The following is an 18,692-nucleotide window of genomic DNA, read 5'->3' on the forward strand; positions in this document are numbered from 1 at the left end:
TTGGCAAGCTTGAGAATTAGTATTGGGGAGATTTTATTTCGCATCCCTATCGCGGAAATTCCACGAGGACGTTTTGCCATGATCTTTAAGCTCCACGTTCGCCACCTTTAAGCGATCTCGTAGCAAATCACACACTTTGAACAGCTGAGCATCTTTGGTTTCCATCGCTTTTAACCGGATCTCACTTCTAGTGCTGACGATCGCGTCGATTAAGTGTTGCAATGCATGAGCCGTCTCACCAGTGGTTGGGCTGTGTTGAGCTGAATGTTTGCTGACGAATTCCAGCCCGTAAGAAGAAAGTTCTTCGCGAATGTATTCCGTCGTGACTAGAACAGCGCCAACGTTCGAGGCACCTATTAACGATGCGTGAGATGCGTCGCTTTGGTCGTGAGTGTTTATAAGTTTTTGAACTGTCGATGCAAGTTCACCCAGCGCTAGCACGGAATTTGCTGTATTGAAATCATTGTTTAAAAACTGCTTCACGGATGTTCTAGTTTCCGAGAGTTTTCCGAGCAAGCTTTCCGTACCGGTCGGATCATAGGTAGCCGGTTTCAGACCATCGATGTAAGCTTTGGTATCGCTGAAGAAACTTCCAAATTTCCGTAACACGTTTCGCGCAGTAGCCATCGCTTCTGGACCATACTCGATCACGCTTCGGTAGTGTGACAACAGACAAAGCATGCGGAACTCATCCGCACTGTAGCTTTTCAGCAACTCGGCAATGCTTACTGTGTTTTTCAGTGATTTAGACATTTTGTGCGTTTGTCCCTCGAGGTGTAGCTGACCGGTGTGCAGCCAGTGCGTCACCCAGTCCGGCACGTCGTGATAGCAACAGCTTTGCGATTCCTCGTTCTCGTGGTGTGGAAAACGCAGGTCGAGTCCACCCGCGTGAAAGTCCAGCTGGCTGCCAAACAGATGACTTGCCAGGGTAGAACACTCTATGTGCCATCCGGGACGACCGTTACCGATAGGACCAGGAGCAGTCCAAAATGGTTCACCAGGTTTGGAAGCTTTCCAAAGTGCGAAATCGGACGGGTGCCTTTTGCTGTCGCCTTGCTGCGGGTGCGTATCTGCCGGTTCGAGGACGACTTTCTGCAGCTTCCCGTATCGGCTGTACTTGCTGGTTTCGAAGTAAACCGATCCATCGGTTGTAGCGTACGCGAAACCTTTCTCGATAAGCGTCTGAACGAAGCGTATAATTGCGGGAATGTGATCGGTAACGCGCAACTTCACATCGGGCAAACGAACGTTTAGCCTGTTTAAATCACTCCAAAACTCTTCCTCATACTGGCGGGCGAGCTGCTGCCAGCTAACACTTTGCTCCTGAGCACGTACGATAATTTTATCATCGATATCCGTAATGTTCATCGCGGTTAGTAGCGGAAGCTGGAAATGGTGCCGTAAAATGCGTTGCAGAATGTCCAGCCGTACGTAACAGCTTGCGTGCCCGATGTGTGCCGCATCGTACACCGTAGGTCCGCAGGTGTAGAACGAAACGTACGGTTTCCCTAGCTGCAGTCGTACCGGGACCTTTTCTTTGAGCCGTCCATCGTAAAGCCGGAGGTCTTGGGTGAGCTTAGCGGTAGAGTATTTGCGAAGCAACCGTAGAAACATGATGGCACACTGTGAGTGCGAGAGGAAACCCGATGTTTACAGCTGTTGTTTGCATGCGGTGGAACAGCTGGTTTTGACGTTTAACGGTGGTTTCGGCGGCATCCAGCGATTCCGTACCGTTTGTGTTCATCGAAAAGGATATTTTAGTGATTTAAAAAAAATTAAACGTAAAGACTTGTATGTAATGTAAATGTGGCACCGATCATCGCTAAAATAATGGCGTTTTCCTTCACTTGCCGCATAAATAAAAGGTTTGTATTTGGATTTTGCTAGAGAAAGTTGGCAGCACTGCTGTCAGTAAGCCGTCAACAGAATGTTGGTTATGAAATTGTGCAAAACAAAACAAACTGCTGTGCTGCTGGCTGTAGTGCGTTTTCGTCGTAGAGAAGGGTTAAAAAACACACAAAACCGATACAAAATGATGCGCTACGAGGGAAATGAAGAACTCGCGGACAAATCCGCGTGTGCAGGTGTACGAGCCGACTTGAAAATGTGTCTACTGCAGAGTGACTGTTGCAAGAAGGTAGGATGATCGATGATGGTGCCGGTGCTAGTTGTCGCCGATTCTCTAATGCAGCATTTGCTTCCAATACTTTACAGGAGAAGAAAACTCCTAGAGAATGCCTGAATCGTACAGATGGTTCCGTGCCGAACGAATGCTTCGTGCTGAGAAACACGTTTTTCGAGTGCAAGCGATCAATAGTAAGTATTTAACCATACCACAACCCAGCAACGGTGACTGAACGTACGTGCCTGTGTGCCTTTCTTTCTCAACTCCAACAGCTCGACAATCGACAACGGTTTCGCGGTAGGAAAGGTTACTAACAACCCGTTGACGACACTGTTTCGGCAGGCGATAGAAATATCAAATACTTTTTATTCATCCACAGCACGCAGCAGTAACATAGAGAGTGTATAAAATATAGCCTAAACAAAACGTATCGTGCAACCTTACGTCCAGCTGTTTTGTGATGCATTCGAACGGACACCGGTAGATATGCGATCTAGCTCGCCATCGAAACTTTGGCTCTTCTCGTAGGACAGTTTGCTTACACCGCTAACACTGCTAATTGATAAGTCGCTGTAGCTCGCAGCCATCGCTTGAACTGGGTTCGTTAATTTTATAGGATGTTTTCCATCGGTTTGCAGCCGGTTGCTAAAGTCGGCTTGCTCCAGTGAAGTGTATAGCTTCGCTTGTGTTTGAGGCACTGGTGCCGGGACGGCGGGGAACACAATTTCACCATCGGATAAACCCAACTCGGTGCTGGAACAATCGTCCAAACTTCTGTTCGATGTTGGCTCAACCGTAGGGAGCGAAGGCTTTTGGACTTGCGAATTTTTAAGACCCGTTTCATCCCGCGGGACGATATCAGTGGTACGCTTGTCCGACGAGCTGTTCGATTTTGAGTACGTTCTACTCATTTGGTCCAATTTTTGGAGGTTTTCTTCGATGCTCTTGCGTAGTTCGCGTGTATCTTTGGCTAACGCATCCGTAAGCTGTGCGTTGCTGTTTGTTCGTGGCACGGGGATTGGTCTGTCCGGTGTCACTACTTCTACCGGAACCGGTTCTTCATCCTGTGATGTTTGAATGCCCGTGTTGGACGTTGTACCGGTGGCCACATCCACCATATGACTTTCGATTGGGCGCGATCGTTTCAGATACTTGAGTGGATCGAACGAACGGAAAGGATTCTCGAAAGCAGTATCTCCTCCCACGGGCAGTTGAATGGGTACAGTAATTTCTGTAACGATCGGTGCCGCTGGTTCACGTTCTTGCTGGCCCTCGACTGTCCCATTCAAGAGCTCACGTTGGTTTAGTTCCAATTTTTCATCATTGTACCGTGTCCATATCTGCACTTTCTCATCGACGAGCTTACGTTTATCCTCGCGCTGCTTTCGCAAATATTGCTGAAACGAGTGGTTAATCTTATCGCTCTCTTTCTCGAGCTGTTCAATCGTTTGCTTTGCGTTCTGGATGATGGCATTCGTTTCATCCTCGAACGTGGCCATCAGTTCCTTCTCCACGGTGTGCAGCACCTGCAGCTTGCTTTCCTTCGTTTTGGCCGCCTTAAGCGATTCGAAGTAACGGCTCTGCCTTTGCTCCTGGCGCTGTAGATCGTTTCGAAGCGTGGCCAATTTGTCGTCAACGTTCCGCTCCTGACGGTACAGCTGATCTAGCTTTTCATCGATTTTTCGCATAAAGTGTTGGCTTTCCTCGCTTCTTGAATCAATGTGCTGCAGCACGGAAATGGCGCTGGGATCGGTTTGTGGGGTCGGAGGTAATGGGACGGCGGAGGTGGCCGTTCGTTTTGTTAGCAGTGCCGTTTCTAGCTTTTCTTCATACTGTAACTCGAGTTTTCGCAGCTCTTTACCGTACTTCGCTTCCAGTTGCTGTTTTTCTTTCTCCAGCAATTTGGCCACTTGTTTCTGTAGCTTTGCAACATACCTTTTACCGTGCTCGGTCGTTTTCAGTTCATGCAGGAACTCGGTGTAAGTCTTTCGTTTCTCTTTCTGCTTACTGTAGAGTTTATCGCCCACTGCCGCCGGGTCTTCTTCGTCCAGTTCGGCTTCCAGTTTATCCTCAACGTCTTCAACGTGGCGCTGTTGGCGTGCCGTCTCGATGAGCTGTTCGAACATTTTCGTACACGATTCTAACCTTTCCACCAGCTTCGAAACATTCTCCGAACATACGCGCAGTGAACGGGCGGAAGAGTGATCATCGTCGGGCTTTGTAGTTTCATCCAGATTCGTCTGTTGCTGTTGGTCTTTTGCGTCAGATGCATTCGCCGGTGGCTGACACTTTTCCAGCTCAACAATCGCTTTCCCAACGGTTTTCACCCGGTGCAGTAGCTTTTCCACGTTTCGATGCAGCTTTTCCACCTCGAGCTGCTTAAACATTGTGCGTGCGGATGCTTTCCGCTTGTCCAACCGTTGCAGGTGGCGTAGCTTTACTTCCTGCGCTTTAACTGCCGCTAGAATTGTCTTAAACACGATGTACAGCAGCGAGCGACTTCCGTGGTCGGTGCCAAACTTTTCGTACTTTTGCACCAACCCTTCGTAGTGTTCGATCCCGAGCGCTTCGAAAATTTCGCCCAGCTCCGCACGGTTCAACCGAAACACGGAGGACCGGGTAAAGTCGGGCAGCGTGTTTTTGAACGGCACCTCATTGGTAAAGATGGACAGTGAAAAGTGGCAGTTCTGGGTGTAGAGAAACTCGGCGACGAGCGTGTTGAGTACCAGGACCAATGGAGAAAGCACGATTCCCTGCTGCGTTTGTAGCTTGAGAGCGATTTTCTTGCCTGCCAAGAAGCACAGCCGTGAATGAAAAGAGATACACCCACACAGCCACACAGACACACTCACACATTTCTAGCTCTTACCTAGCGCAGTCCGGCTCATTTTCTCAATTAAATTTCTCTTCATCTGCAGCTGAATGTTCGTCTCGATGCCCTCCTCTTCGATCCAGTTCTTTAGCTGTGTCCCCAGCTCGCCACTATCGATCTCGTCGATATCACCAAGCGTACGAGATGAATCAGGCATTGTGATAAAAGAGAAAAACACTCACTTACTCAAAACGAACCGAACCGAACATGAGCATTCAACGCTTGAAACTGCATCGAAAGAAAACAGGACGCGCGTGGTTCGGTTTTGTTTACGTCCGTCCGGCTAACTACCGTTGCTATGGCGACATGTGGCACGCGAAGGATAACGGACTCGCCGGAACGTAACGCACGGAATGGGGGGAAACAAAAGTGGGCTGTTTTAATAATTTCTTTATTTTATCGGTTTATGCTGCTTTATTTTCTTTCATTCGATCAACTTTTCTACTAGTTTTGAGAGCTTGTACAATATTCCCTTGCCGTTTTCTGTTCCATTTCTTGATGTGTTTTGTGTGAGTGTTCTCAACCTTTGCTTCACTTTTTGCGTTCTTTATTGCATTTTCCCCGGCAGTGCGATGAAAGCGATGAAACTGTCCGGAGGGAGATTTTTGCGTGTTGTGAATGGCGCGTAGAAATTTGAAAGTACAGTGCTGCAGATGCGAATCCAGACACCTCGAATTTGAGGACGATTTACATAGCGTAAGTGTTCCACAGGACATTTAAGGATATCTTTCCCCAAATTTATCATTCCTGATACACTCCCGGAAAAATTGTTCAAAAATTGTTTACAATTAACGGCTCATTTGGACAGTCAAGTCAACGAATAGCCACATGCTCGAAGGATTATGTGCATAGCTCAGCACAATGGCTGGGGATATCTATTTTTCCAATTAACCATCCATTATTTGATTTGACATAATATTACTGATTTTCGTTTGTTATAACATGAAAAACAGTTAGTTGTATATGCACTTTTCATAGTTTCTGTGAAATATCTTGGGGCGGTCCGGCAGCCGAGGCGATAGCGGCACCTGCCTTCACACGGCAGAACCGGCGATCAAAATCCCATCTGGACCGTCACCCCGTACGCAGGATTGGCTACACCGCTGCGGGGGTAAAATCAAGTCACAGAAAGCCAGAAATGGCAGGTCGAAACTTTTCGAGGTTGTAGTGCCAAGTCATTTCGAGGTTGTAGGGCGGACCACTATTAGAGGCGACGGTGACACCGGTCTTCATACGACAGAACCGGGGTTCAAATCCCATCCGAACCGATCGCCCGTAGTGAGGACTGATTATCCAACTACGTGGTATCATTAAGTCTTGTAAGCCAGAAATGGCAGGCATGACCTTAATCGTTAGGCCAAGAAGAGATAGAGACAGAGAGAGGGAGAGAGAGAGAGAGAGAGAGAGAGAGAGATTTCCATGAAAGAAGAAAAAGATTCTCAAAGTTGTTGAAACTGTAATTAAAACTATGATGAACTTAGACAAAAAATAACAGAGTTTTTAAAGGATTAAATCGGATGATGTTCGTCAGAAATTCAAGTGTATGTTTTCTTTTTAGATTGGGAAGTTCGGTCTGAACTCTTTATCGATCATTTTGTTCAGTACAATCCCGATTTTTTGGTTATGGGCAGGAAGTTGTGGAAAGAAATGCCCTTAGCAAAAGAATTATGATCTTGCCCTTGGTGATTGGTGCCTGGTTTGGTGCATTGTCGCTCAAACTCGAGCAATCGTTCAAATTCACGGAGTCCGGATTTGCGTGTGAAGCACTGTACTTAAATTTGAAATGTTTTTTTTTACTTCAACAAAAAGATTACAAACGGGTTAAAGACGTGTTTTGTAATCATCTAATAGGTTATAAAGGAATTCAATTTAACCGAAAACAAGCGCGTTGAAACAGATGTTAGATAACCATTAATTAAAGGCACTGCAAACCGGAAACGGGGTGAAAGCATAAGGAACGTTGAAAGTAAAGCAGTTCCCGGGGCGTTTAGGGCCATTACCAATTCTAGAACCATATACACACACACAGACTCGACGATGTCCTCTTCAAATGCCGTGTCCATGTTCCGCGGATCGTGCACAAACGAACGAACGTGTTTTTTGGTTGTTGTTTGTAGTGGGTAGCATTGGCGGTGCCAGCGACAGCAGCAACAGCATTTAGATTTAATTAACATCATTAAAATTTATCAGTATCACAGCATTGCAAATTTTGTTTTTGTTTTAAGGTGTTGCTTTCTCGTTTGCCCATTGCTATCCGTTACATTTCATTTCCTTTCCCTTGTGTTCTGTAACTTTCCAGTGGAGGCCAACCGATGGTTGTCCAGTGGTTGCACTTTGCTTTGCTATAAGTATGCTTTACAAGCGATTAGTAGAAAGATTTTATTTTTGTGTGTCTTTTGTTGTTTAAATTATTTCCCTTTTCCGTTTCGTTTGGGGCTGTTCGATTGCACGTTTTAGCATCATTCCGTGACGGTTAGCGCGGTTAGTAAGTGGTTCCCATTCCTTCTAGACCACTGCCTATTACAAGGGTTTGTCGCTTGATGGTCAAGATTTAGCATTTAGCAGACAAGATGCGATAATGAGAGAAGAAAGTGAGACGGTGTGAGAATTGTGTGTAGTAAGACTACTTGTTTATCGATCTAGTTCGGAAATAAACCCCCCGTAACGGCTTTGGTTGGTCTGTCGGTGTGGTTTTGAGTGTATCCCCACAAAAGTGTCGGCCAGTGATCAAGAGAAGCGGTACGTGAGCAGTTTGCTCCATTTTCAGAAGATCGAGGCTCGAAAGAGATTCGCTATTCTAAAGCTCCTAAAAACGAGAGTTGTATGGCATTTTTCTGTTATGTATATAAGCGTATTTATATGTTTGCTCTGCTTCGCTGTTTGGTAGAGCAATTGTGGCCGTCTTGCGGATGGTGATGGTACTGGCAGCAGTAATCCTTTCTCAATGCTAATAGTTTGTTACGGCTTATGTATGCCCTTTTTCAGCATGCTTACATGTTTTTTTTTTATAGTTTTTGCTATTCTAGTAAAATTGGGAATTTGAAATCGGTTATAAAAATCGGTCAATCTTAGGATGGCTATACAATCTCATTACTCTTGCTTGTTATTACTACACGTGTCGATAGACTTTCACGGGCGATACTTTTCTAAAACGGTCGCACTTTTGTTCTACTTTGTTGGCTTATCTAACGAGACGTGTGGCTGCTTTATCGAGCTAAGTACGTTCCTTTACCTTTCTTCTTTCCTTTTCTCCTATGTGGCAAGGATTCGCTTGTTTTTGTTTTCTATATTACTCTCGGGAAGCATTATAAATATATTCATCCTTTTCTAACTTTTATGCATTGTTTTTTTCTTTTTTTTTGTCAAATTTTATCGCATGTTCGCATCCTTCTATTTCCTTCTTCTCTTTTTACTGACTATCCTTTTTTTCTAATATCGGGGTTTTTGTTTCTCTTAGAGAAGCATATTCTGTTTTTCAAACTTTAATTCAACTAGCCGCTAAAGTTTAGCACTAGAGTTCGATCGTGCCGTTCGTTTTTCAACGTCCTTAAAGCATCATGTGTAAGTAGTAGTACGAGAAGTTTCTTAATGAACCAGATTATTTCGATTAAGTTTATCCTTTTTTTTATAAGAAAATATCGCAAAAGACAACAAATTTGGACCGCGGCTTTATCAAAATTTCTAGCTCGTTTTTATGCAATTGTGTGTGTGTTACTTGTTTTTCCATAGTAATAACATCTTTGAGCAATTAGTGTGCCATTGGCAAAAAAGGGGTTCTTTTCTAAACAATGCAATGGGGGTTTCAGTTGATAACGTAAAAGGATCGATCTTTCTTGTTGGCTCCTTAGATGAAATATTAAACAAAGCAAGTTGACATGGGAACGATTTCAGATTTTGACAGTGAAATTCTGTAATTACTCCAACCCAAGTTACTACGGGCTATTACAAGTATAAACGCGTGCCGTGAGATTGAACTTCTTGCAGAAAATCGGTAGTGTACGAATTGAAATTTTACGCAAGGAACCAGATTTTGGATATTCAGTAAGTGATGCATGTTCCTTACTTTGCCAACGAAGTGAATTTCAAAACAACAACTTAAGTTATATGATCTGGTAACTTCACAATACAAGATAATTGATTCGACTGTCATCTGAAGCCGTTCCCATGTCAACTGGCCCTGTTTCATCTAAGGAGCCTTCCAAAAAAGATCGATGCTTTTACATTATCATCAGAAAACACTGTAAATTAAAAGGAGTTAAAAATTAACAGGAATTAGTAAATAAAAACAAAATTAAATAAGATAAAAATGTCCAACAACATCACAAATAATCATAATGGCGCTCGTAATTCATCAGAAAATGTGAGTAAAACGAGCTTCATACTTTTTATGTTCGTTTTGTACAACCGATTCTCAGGTCATCGCGGCTCGGTACTTTCAAATTCATCGTTGTATATGGAAAAGACGCTTTATGTAAATATGAACTCATCAGCAGCATGATTGTATCCCATTTCGGTCGTGTGAAACCATCGCATTCCTGGTGGTTGTTGTTGTTGGTTGATAAGTGTCCTGTCGTCCTGTCCTGCCGGTTCCTTTTTCTTACTGTCTCTTTTGGCGCATCGATAGTTACTACTTTTTAGCTTATGCTTACGGTTTCGTGAAATTAGGTTGCTATATATCATCAAACTGGATATTAACGTCCCCGTGGCCAACGTTGGCAGTATGTGTCCGTGTGTTTCGTTAGCAACGACGGTTCCTTTTTTTTAGTTCGTAATCTACTGGCACGGCTTGTTCTGTTTGTGAGTTCTGCTATTCGTAGCGCATTTACTTGATCGTGATCATATCGTGTGTGTAAGATAATAATTTGTTCTTAAAAGCCTGAGAATAGGCAAACTTGGTAACATCCCCTTGGCTCGATAAAGCGGGTCGATTGGTTTTTTCGACTCGACGCTCGAAATTGGTTTTGCACAGTACATTGTTTGCACAAGCACGCAAGAGATTATTAGCTAGGTTGACGAGTTTCGAAAGTTATAATGTTCTTCGCAGGTCTCGGCCGCTGTCTCTTTAAAGTTCAACGCTAGTTCTTTGTTAGTGTAAAAGTAGTTTTACTGGCGACCGTCGCATGCTATCTACCGTGGTTTCTGGCATTCTAGTTTAATCGATTTGCTCGGCACAGAAGAAGTTTAATACGAGCGTTCAATAAGGGTGTTTGTAGAGCGCTGGCGAGTGAATTTTACTTACCTACATTATGCTTATAATTACACAACCGTGTTTCTGTTCTGCCTATGCTTTTGGATGTTTTCGACAAGCGCATCAGGTTTTTGATGGCAGGTGTCATGTATAAGTCAAGAATTTGGTTTGCGGTTATTCACATTCGGTTCCCCACCGTGGATGTAAATCGATTTTAGTGAAACGATCAGGAGCTTCAGAAGGTTTGTATTGGCCGGTACAGTCCCGTGTAGCCACATAACCGTGCCCTTAGGGCCGGTATTAGCAGGGCAGCCGCGGACAAATCCTTGAGCAAGTCGGCACATTCACACAGTAGCAGATACATCTTGTCGCCCCGCGAGGAAACACTTTTGTGGAGCGTTATTCTACGAAGTCCGGCCGTTTTCGGAAGGTACCTTTGGTGAAATGAATTGAAAAAGAAACATTACATCAATTATAACTTCTCATTCTTATAACATTGGATGAAAATTTTAAATTTTTTAATTTAATGCCTTTCCGCAAGTTGCTCTTCTGCAATTTAAATAATTAATTAGATTTTCTGCACAATTACATCCGCCCTGCTCTTGTTTGAATGCTTCTGTTTTGATCGTCCGAAATCAAACCCCATCCTAACATTGTGCTAGAGAGCAAACAGCAGACGCAAGCCTGCCGGGGGTTTCCAATTCATTCGTACCTGTAAATCATCCTGGCACCGGTCCAGTAGAGCCAGTTCCGCTCGAAGCGTTCTCCATCATCACCTTCGTACACCTGCAAGGAACGGCATAGGGGAAAGAAATATGAATGGATGAAGTTTAGGGGCCGTTTTCTCGAACTCGGTTGGTCTCCCTCACCACGCTCCCACCTGCTCTCTCCATCCAAACACTTTGGTGCTTTATTTGTGTTAATTGAATTTTTGCAAACAAAATACTACTGCCAGGCCAATGTTTGGCCAATGGTGCTGCGGCGGTGTAATGTTCATTCCATTGCCCGTGTCAATTTTCTACCACCACCGCCAGCAAAAGTTTGTTTTGGATCGTTTATTTAATCTGATCAGAGGTGGTAAAGCACCCACTTTGGCAGCTGATGAAGAGTGAGTTATTTGCGGCCACCACACTCTTGCTTCCAACGGGGCGATGGTGAAGGTGAAGAGTCTGGTCAGGGACGCAGCGTTTCGATAAAATTCGGAACAGAAGCAACTGTCGGCGATGGGCGGAAAGTTTATAGTTTCCCGTGATTTACCGACTTTTGATGACTGTGGGAGAAAGTTTATGCACACGGTAACTAGCACCTCATATGCCGGCGGTGAAAGGTCTATTGATTGTTTGCTAGTGGGCCTAGCTGGCTGGCTGCTTCGTCTGCTCTGTGTGCTGACGAAGTAGTTATTATTTTTCGTGCTGGGTGCATGTGTTTATTATACGGCACCATTAATGGCCCTTTCGTTCGTCAGTGTGTGGCTGGTTTTAACGAGACACTTACTGCGCTCTAGGCAGTACATTGGTTACAGGCCAGGCTTGAGTGAAGATAGAGTCCTACCGGATGGGCGTAACGACCAGAAGTTGTTTTGTTAAGGTATTCATTACTATCAGTATCCATAAAACATGTTCACAGCTTATTTTGGCTTTCATTCGAGGGAGCTGGTTTTGAAAAGAGTTTGCTTTGAGCGAGCTGCTTATCAGTTGCGTTTGGGATGAAAATTTACTTGATTTCTTAACATTTACTTGTGATCTTAACTGAGGATTATAAATGTTCTTTAAAAATAAAATAAATACTATTTTGAATATAAAAAATGAAAAGAATACGTTTAAAATACTTATCGTTCCTAAGAAGAGGTAATTCGATTAGAGGACAATTTAAAAGCCATTAATCTTTATATCGTTTTTCGATCAGTAGAATCTCGATTCGATTTATGTCCAGCATTTAATAGGTTTCTCGTTTGCACTTAAAGTTTTAAGTACGTTTCAAAATCTACTGCACTTCAAAAGGATGATTCGATACTAATGGATCTATTTAGGCTACTTTGCAGCTCTCCATAACTTGCTTGCTAAAGCAAGCAGCAAAACAGGAAAGTGTTTTAATTTTATTCGCCTGAAAGCTAAAGCGAGTAAAGTAATAAAATTGCATCATCTGCCAGTTCGACCCGCCCGGGTGTATACTGGACCGATATCCCTTAAAATGAGTGATGTGATAAAATTAAAAATATGTACTCGCCTGCGGCAAACACTTCGAGCACTTTTTCCCCAGCACAGCTGGATACGAAATTGGGAGGACACAGCCATGATGAAACCGACGCGACAACATTCATTTATCACCTTGGTGGAGGTGTGAAAGGGGCTTTTGTGGAAAGGTGGAAGATCAACACAGCAAGTGGAAAGGAAAAGGAAAGCGGGACAAAAATAATGGATCACTAAAATGGAACATAATGGGGATTGATTTTACGATGATATGATGGTCGGCATGCTGGGAGGGTTGCCGTGAATGGGGTTATTAATTTTGTGTGCAAATTGTGCTTGCTTGATGTAAATTTGCGATATGCTTTTACTTTTAGCTGGGAAAATTTAAACGCAGAAACTTTTGGGGGGAAATTTTATGCTTTTTTCACCCCCCCCCTTTAGTACAGCTGGGTCCCTGCTATGCATTGATTTTAATCTTTTTGTTGTATTTTTTTAGTACCCAATGCGTACGACAATGAAACAAAAAAAATCATTTCATTTCATTTTTAGATTATCAGATTTATCATTTCCGAGGTAAGTTTTGAAAATATTATAATTTATTTTGCGACTTTCAATCACGAACAATCACAATTACCCATGTCTGGCATTTGATCTGGCTGGGTTGATGTGAAGATAGGTGATCGAACATTTTACCACGGGACGATCTGGTGACAGAGTAGGTGGTGGCACTGGTCTTCACATAATAGGAAAAGATATCAAATGTTGCCTGGACTGTTACCCGGTCACAGTACTGCCTATCCTGTTATGGATGCATTAAGTCAGAAAATCTAGTAATTGGAAACCAAACCCTCTTGACGTTGGAGAGCTGAACAAGAAGAATATAGCAGCTGTGACTTCATCCTAACAAAATTCACCTAACAGGTACTGACAATCTAATGGCCAGTTTTGGTCATGCGAAAGGCACGAGAAGACGTTCTTCGTAAACACTTTTCAGGTCGTCCGCATGTATGAAGAGATTTCATGGTAGGCATCACCTTAAACTGATGATTTTGAAAGTAATGCCGGGATGAATGAATGTCCTCCAGAAATTATTTCTGGAGCAGACCAAGATCGTAAAGCGGTTTTGATGCCGAAAAGGTGAGTAAATAAAGCTTCTGAGTTACCACAGAAAGAAGTCATCGTCTTTAAAACTCTAGCACTTAAAGCACTCTACGTAAAGTTGGTGTACATATACATCGCAAATAACATCAGAACAGTTAAACAGCCTTTCTACAAATACTACTTAAAACATGTAGCAAGTAGTATCCTACACGTTGGGAAAGGAAAAGCCTTTACTGTTTAAAGAACCAACTTTGGAAAGCACAGATAAACGGATTTAAAAATTTCCCAGCGGCCTTAATGATACCAAGAAAAGGGGAAATTCTTTCCCTTGGTTTTTCACCTACTACTCAAAACATTCTTTCCCACAATAAAGGGTTATTATCCTTTCCCATTGTCAGTGGAAAGAGAGATGGATCCATTAAGCCTTAGACAGTCATCTCCGGAACCGGAACGTGATGACCGGACGTGATTGGTCTGTAATTTAATTCTAAACATAGTGCAACCCTTACGACCTGTTCGCATAGGGTTTTTGGTTAGCTGCTAACCTTAGACGTAAGAGATCCCCTAGATTTTTTTTCTTCTGCTGATGAAGAAAAGAAACCCCACACGATGGTTGCTGATGTCGTGTGGCCGAGGGGGAGAGTGAGCGAGAGCGTGGTGGGATGAAATATTGTGAATTCATAAGGGACTCTATCATCGACCTACCTTGTATACACTAATGATGTATCCGGTGGAAGGCGTTTGACCCTTTTTCACGCTGCCAATCTCATTCGGTGCTAGTGCCAGCGGTGGCCGACAGATCGAAGCTACCTCACTGTACAGGTCGAGCGTGTGGGCTGCGGTGTAGCGCGTGTTTTTCGGCTCAAACTTGGACAGCGAAGCACCACGTACACCCGTGTAGAACATGGCGGGATCGGTTTGGGTAGTATTTATCACATAGTACGCGATGAAGGGAAACTCCGCTGCAACAGACGACGGAAACAGATGAAAGATGATCACATAACCGGAAGTCTTGTCGCGCAACTTTGCTTGCGTCCAGACAAAAAAAAAAAAAAGGAAGAATGAAAACAACAGTTACCGGAACTTCGCTCCATGTTGGCGAGCAGCATTCCCCCGACGGCATTGTTGCCCTGTTGGACCTCGTTCAGCAGCTCCGACGCTACGGCTCGCTGCTTCATCAGTGGGTGGGCTAGTGGGGACTCTAGTAGCGGATCGATCGGCTCTAACGGGCTCATTAGGTGGGCTAGGATGCAGATCTTTGGATCAGATACCTCGAGCACACTGAGTGGTCCAACCTGAGACGGGTCAGCTGTTTCCGGCGTTGGAAGCTGCTGGAGAGACAAAATTGTTAAACAACAAAGAAACGGTGAGCTTGTAATAGCAATTACAAGAGAAGTTTAAATTCGGAGAATATTTATGACTTTTTGCAGGGGAATTCGCTTTTAATTAAAATATCTTGATATTACTACTACTCTGTATCGGAGTGCAGTTTTGCGATTTACATGCCACAAAATGCCACAGTTGTACTGGAAAATCGTTGTCATAGATCAGAAACTCAGTCACGCGTATGATTAGCTAGGCCGAGTTAGATATTTTTGCAAGAGAAATGCCAAGTAAAGGAGCGACAACGAGTGGGTTCCTTATGTTGGTTGGATTTATTACCTTTTTTTTTGCTTCATATTTTAGGATTTCTAGCTATCCAAACGAGTCCATTAAATTTAAGTAAGATCAAATGTTTGTTTACGTGGTTGAAAAGAGGTATTTTATTTAATTTTCCATTTGATAGGCGAAATGCAGTCACTTCTTGATTTAATATGGTAATGTGGATCAGTGAATTCCGCGTATCTCTAATTTTCCAAATCTCGAAATTCACATAATAGACTCTGAATACTGATAAATTTTACAACGCAGGTATCTTTGAATTCGCGTAAATCAATGTTTTAGGTATTAACCTACTGAAAAACAGGTATTTTTGGAATCAGATTTGGTATCTTGGCATCTTGGTCCTAAACGTCTTGAGAATCTTCCTCAATGAGTCCTGGGTCTTTAATCTCATCAATTTTGAATTAAATCTCGCGTGAATAACCATCGACTGTTTGGAATGTTCTGTTAGACACAAGAAATCTTTTGGGCTCATTGCAACAACGTTTCCTAATTGAAGATCGTAAGGTTCAGTACAACGCACAGCATTTGTTTGAAATCATCAATACGAAAAGAAAAATAAAATGGTTGCTGCTCTTTGCATAGTCTGTCTCAAAGAGAACAAAGCTTCCTGTTCTGTCTCAAAAACCAACCACATTGTTCTCTTTGTCATAATATATCTTTGTCACAATATTTCATTATACAAATTTTCAACAGTAATTCCCTGCTTGTACACTAGCATGGCGCACTATTGTGTTCAAAATGCCCTCGAACGAATTTCATCATAAAGGTATTTGATGTACTCAATTTAGCTATTCCGTAAGGTGATTAGGGAGTTAAGAGAATGAAAATCTTCTGCTGCATTGGAACACAGACATTGTTGGACTTCTTGTTAGGCATTGATTTTTGTGTAGATAATTTAACTGGAAAAGTTTAACTGAGTTTTAAGTACTCCAAAAGGAACGATTTCAACGTATTGCCGTAACTAAGGTTTTTTAAGTGTTCTATTTATGATAAAAGTATTGTATATTGCTTGTTACTAAGTTTTTTCATGCATCCACAATAATGTTGTGCTCCTGAACTAACCCAAAGAACGCGAGATATAACGCATGAGAAGAACATTATTTTTCTATAGCCACCATTATTAGAAATATCAGCATGTGATATAAGGGTGTAAAAACGATGAAATAGATTATTCCCATGACATGAATGCAGTCCATGCAGACTTACCGGAATTCCTGCCGGCAGGAAGCGGTCCAAGCTGTGAACCGGAATGATAAAGCAGTCCTTATCCAGTGTAGCCAGCGAGATCGGTTCACTGCGGGAACTGACGAAGCCACCGGTGCCCGGCTGTCCTCCAAAGCTTACTACGGTTTAGACAACGTTCGGTTGAATGTTCGGTTATTGTTGCATTACCGTCGTGATGAGCCGTTTTGCAGAAGAAATAAGAGACCGCAAGCCGACGGAACACCAGGTGTGAAATGAATTCATTTGAATCGATGCAGCAATCCGGAAGATGGAAGGACAGAAGTACAATGCAATGTTAGAATATGTGTATACGAGGGATTAAAAGGGAAACAAATTTCCAACAAGTCTTCCATTCAAGACAACAGAGACAACAAAACACAAAACAAAACAAAACAAAAAGACAAATAACGAAAAACTCAAATATGCACACGAGTATATTCATACGGCAATCAAGGGGGTTGTTTTTATACGGTGTATCTATCACAGGCCACAGCACGCCAGCAAAAAGGAGCAAAACAGTAAAAACACAAAATCGAAAGCGGCGCTGGAAAAGCTCAGCCTCAACCCCAAAAGCCCATAGCAATAAATCAAGCAAAACTGCGAGAAGAAAAACGTTTTTTTGGGAGAGCGAGAGAGAGAGACAGAGAGAGCGAGAGAGAAATAAAAAACTGCAGGACCGAAGAATAAGCATCCGGTTACCCGTTTCGATTAGCTAGAAAGCACAATAATAATTCACTGGTAGCAGGTTGGGTTAGAGCGAGAGGTGTTCTTCTTGGTTGAAGCACTCTAGAACTTCAAATCTAGAACCATGGAAAGCCCCGGTGTGAATGCTGTTAAGCCTTAGGTTAAGGATTAGTGCAAAGCAAAAGCACATCTGAGACAATCTGGATTGCCGGAAGCCAATTTCGGTTTAATTGTGAATTGATAATATGTACAGGTAAAGAATAATGCAATGTCTTATATTTGTACATTGAACATATAATGTTTAAAAAAAAATGTTTTTTCCTGATGTAGATTGAAGTCTTGCTTTTAATGTCCATCCAAATTATTTTCAGTAGCAGCAAAGACAGGTTCAACGAAAATCATACAAATATGCATTTTTATGCATAATACAACAAAAACAGCCAAATGTGTTGTTAGACGATCCATTTCTCCTTTAGTTCGTGTCCTACAAATCAGGTTATTAATTTAGATCGGCACGATAACTAAAATCCTAGCGACTATCATCATCATCATCATCAAAGCAGACGAATATCGAACGACGGCGGAACCTATCGTTCCGATTCTGTCTCCACCATGTCTACGTTGCACGATGCGACGACGCGACGATGCACCTGCCTGCAGGCTACGGGGTTGACCTCGAAAAATCATTCCCATTCCGACCACGGAAGGATGGTTCAATCACGGAAAGGTGGTGGTAAGCAACTAGGCAAAGCGAAATAAAGCACGAGCCACTAGCAGGAAGTGAGTTGATAGTACACTCGCTACACTTATCTTCAATGAGAAGCAAGGATAGTGATTTTATTTCGACACAACAACAAAAACGATTTGACGCTCGTACCAAATAACATTTAAAAAAAAAACCTCCCAAAGACCAACAATCTCAGAATCGCCCAAGGTAGGATTGTTGCATTTTTTATTGCCAACGAAACGTTTTGTAACACTAAAGCGCTAAACTTTGATACGGCTCTCGTGTTAAAACATTCAAAATATAAGCTCAAGGGAAGTGTTTCTCTTGGCACAAAAAAAGAAAAGAAACACTAGACTGAAAGCTTAAAAAATCCATTTCAAATAACCACCTCGTACAGAAAGGTTCTGTCCGTATGGAGAGCGGAAAGTGGAGTTAAGGTTTGGTAAACGTACCATCGTCATTTTGTGCAAGCCTCGGTGCAGTGATAGCAGATAAAAAGGGGCACCACCAAATCGGCATCAAAGTGAATACAACAACAAAGCATGGTGGGAAAAAAAATCACAAACGGGTAGCCAAAGCGAGATGGGCAGGATACAGGCCAAACAAGGTCTAACATAACCTCTTTTTGTTGAAGGTCTAAATTTTTAATGTCGTTGTTAGTGAGCTCCTGGGTGGTAGGCCTGTATCGGCGCCTATCGTTTGTTGTTTGTGCATTATTTTACACCCGCGCTACCAAGAGCACCCACGAACATCGGTCCCTGCTTCTTGCTGCACACGAAATGCTTTATTTACGTCACCGGTTGTGCACATTCGCGTCCTGATGGGTACTGAGCTTATAAAGTTTTAGCTGGCACACGGAATGTGTTTTTGAGGGCATCGTGTTTTTCGTGGCATTTTATATCTGACTGGCTGAAAAT

General features: G+C 42.9%; 4 protein-coding genes across 7 annotated transcripts in view; 1 reads left to right on the top strand and 3 right to left on the bottom strand.

Annotated features, from left to right (window-relative positions):
* Positions 1-9: 9 nt before the first annotated feature.
* Positions 10-1,705, bottom strand: LOC118507420 (cysteine--tRNA ligase, mitochondrial). Its single transcript, XM_036045886.1, has one exon. It carries the CDS (start codon positions 1,612-1,614, stop codon positions 34-36), a length of 1,581 nt encoding a protein of 526 aa, XP_035901779.1. The 5' UTR covers positions 1,615-1,705; the 3' UTR covers positions 10-33.
* A 210-nt stretch (positions 1,706-1,915) lies between these two features.
* LOC118507423 (cytochrome c oxidase assembly factor 5) lies at positions 1,916-2,563 on the top strand. Its single transcript, XM_036045893.1, has 3 exons — positions 1,916-2,137; positions 2,215-2,316; positions 2,398-2,563. Exons 1-3 carry the CDS (start codon positions 1,928-1,930, stop codon positions 2,437-2,439), a joined length of 354 nt encoding a protein of 117 aa, XP_035901786.1. The 5' UTR covers positions 1,916-1,927; the 3' UTR covers positions 2,440-2,563.
* Positions 2,511-5,262, bottom strand: LOC118507419. The gene is made up of 2 exons (XM_036045885.1): positions 4,995-5,262; positions 2,511-4,913 (listed from the first exon to the last, which is right to left on the bottom strand). Exons 1-2 carry the CDS (start codon positions 5,152-5,154, stop codon positions 2,566-2,568), a joined length of 2,508 nt encoding a protein of 835 aa, XP_035901778.1. The 5' UTR covers positions 5,155-5,262; the 3' UTR covers positions 2,511-2,565.
* Positions 5,263-7,835: 2,573 nt separating this feature from the next.
* The window catches only part of LOC118507421, a 30,398-nt gene continuing 19,541 nt past the window's right edge, over positions 7,836-18,692 (bottom strand). For 2 of the 4 annotated variants that reach the window (XM_036045889.1, XM_036045890.1), the window contains 5 exons: positions 16,347-16,483; positions 14,554-14,803; positions 14,181-14,437; positions 10,898-10,971; positions 7,836-10,619 (listed from right to left, as the gene is read on the bottom strand). In XM_036045889.1, the coding sequence (XP_035901782.1) occupies positions 10,421-10,619; positions 10,898-10,971; positions 14,181-14,437; positions 14,554-14,803; positions 16,347-16,483 (917 nt within the window). In that variant the 3' untranslated portion in view covers positions 7,836-10,420. Of the gene's footprint in view, positions 10,620-10,897; positions 10,972-14,180; positions 14,438-14,553; positions 14,807-16,346; positions 16,484-18,692 lie in introns of all 4 variants that reach the window. The other 2 variants (XM_036045888.1, XM_036045887.1) reach the window with 1 other exon arrangement.

Source organism: Anopheles stephensi, chromosome 2 (genome assembly GCF_013141755.1).
Source record: "Anopheles stephensi strain Indian chromosome 2, UCI_ANSTEP_V1.0, whole genome shotgun sequence".
Taxonomy (NCBI): domain Eukaryota; kingdom Metazoa; phylum Arthropoda; class Insecta; order Diptera; family Culicidae; genus Anopheles; species Anopheles stephensi.

What these genes read in the sequence shown, in the direction of transcription:
- LOC118507423 (XM_036045893.1), top strand. Translation starts at nt 1,928, where the DNA reads ATGTTGGTTATGAAATTGTGCAAAACAAAACAAACTGCTGTGCTGCTG. An exon ending in AGAGTGACTGTTGCAAGAAG is followed by an intron (nt 2,138 to 2,214) that starts GTAGGATGATCG and finishes AATACTTTACAG; the next exon opens with GAGAAGAAAACTCCTAGAGA. An exon ending in TCGAGTGCAAGCGATCAATA is followed by an intron (nt 2,317 to 2,397) that starts GTAAGTATTTAA and finishes CAACTCCAACAG; the next exon opens with CTCGACAATCGACAACGGTT.
- LOC118507419 (XM_036045885.1), bottom strand. Translation starts at nt 5,154, where the DNA reads ATGCCTGATTCATCTCGTACGCTTGGTGATATCGACGAGATCGATAGT. An exon ending in AATGAGCCGGACTGCGCTAG is followed by an intron (nt 4,914 to 4,994) that starts GTAAGAGCTAGA and finishes GCTTCTTGGCAG; the next exon opens with GCAAGAAAATCGCTCTCAAG.
- LOC118507420 (XM_036045886.1), bottom strand. Translation starts at nt 1,614, where the DNA reads ATGTTTCTACGGTTGCTTCGCAAATACTCTACCGCTAAGCTCACCCAA.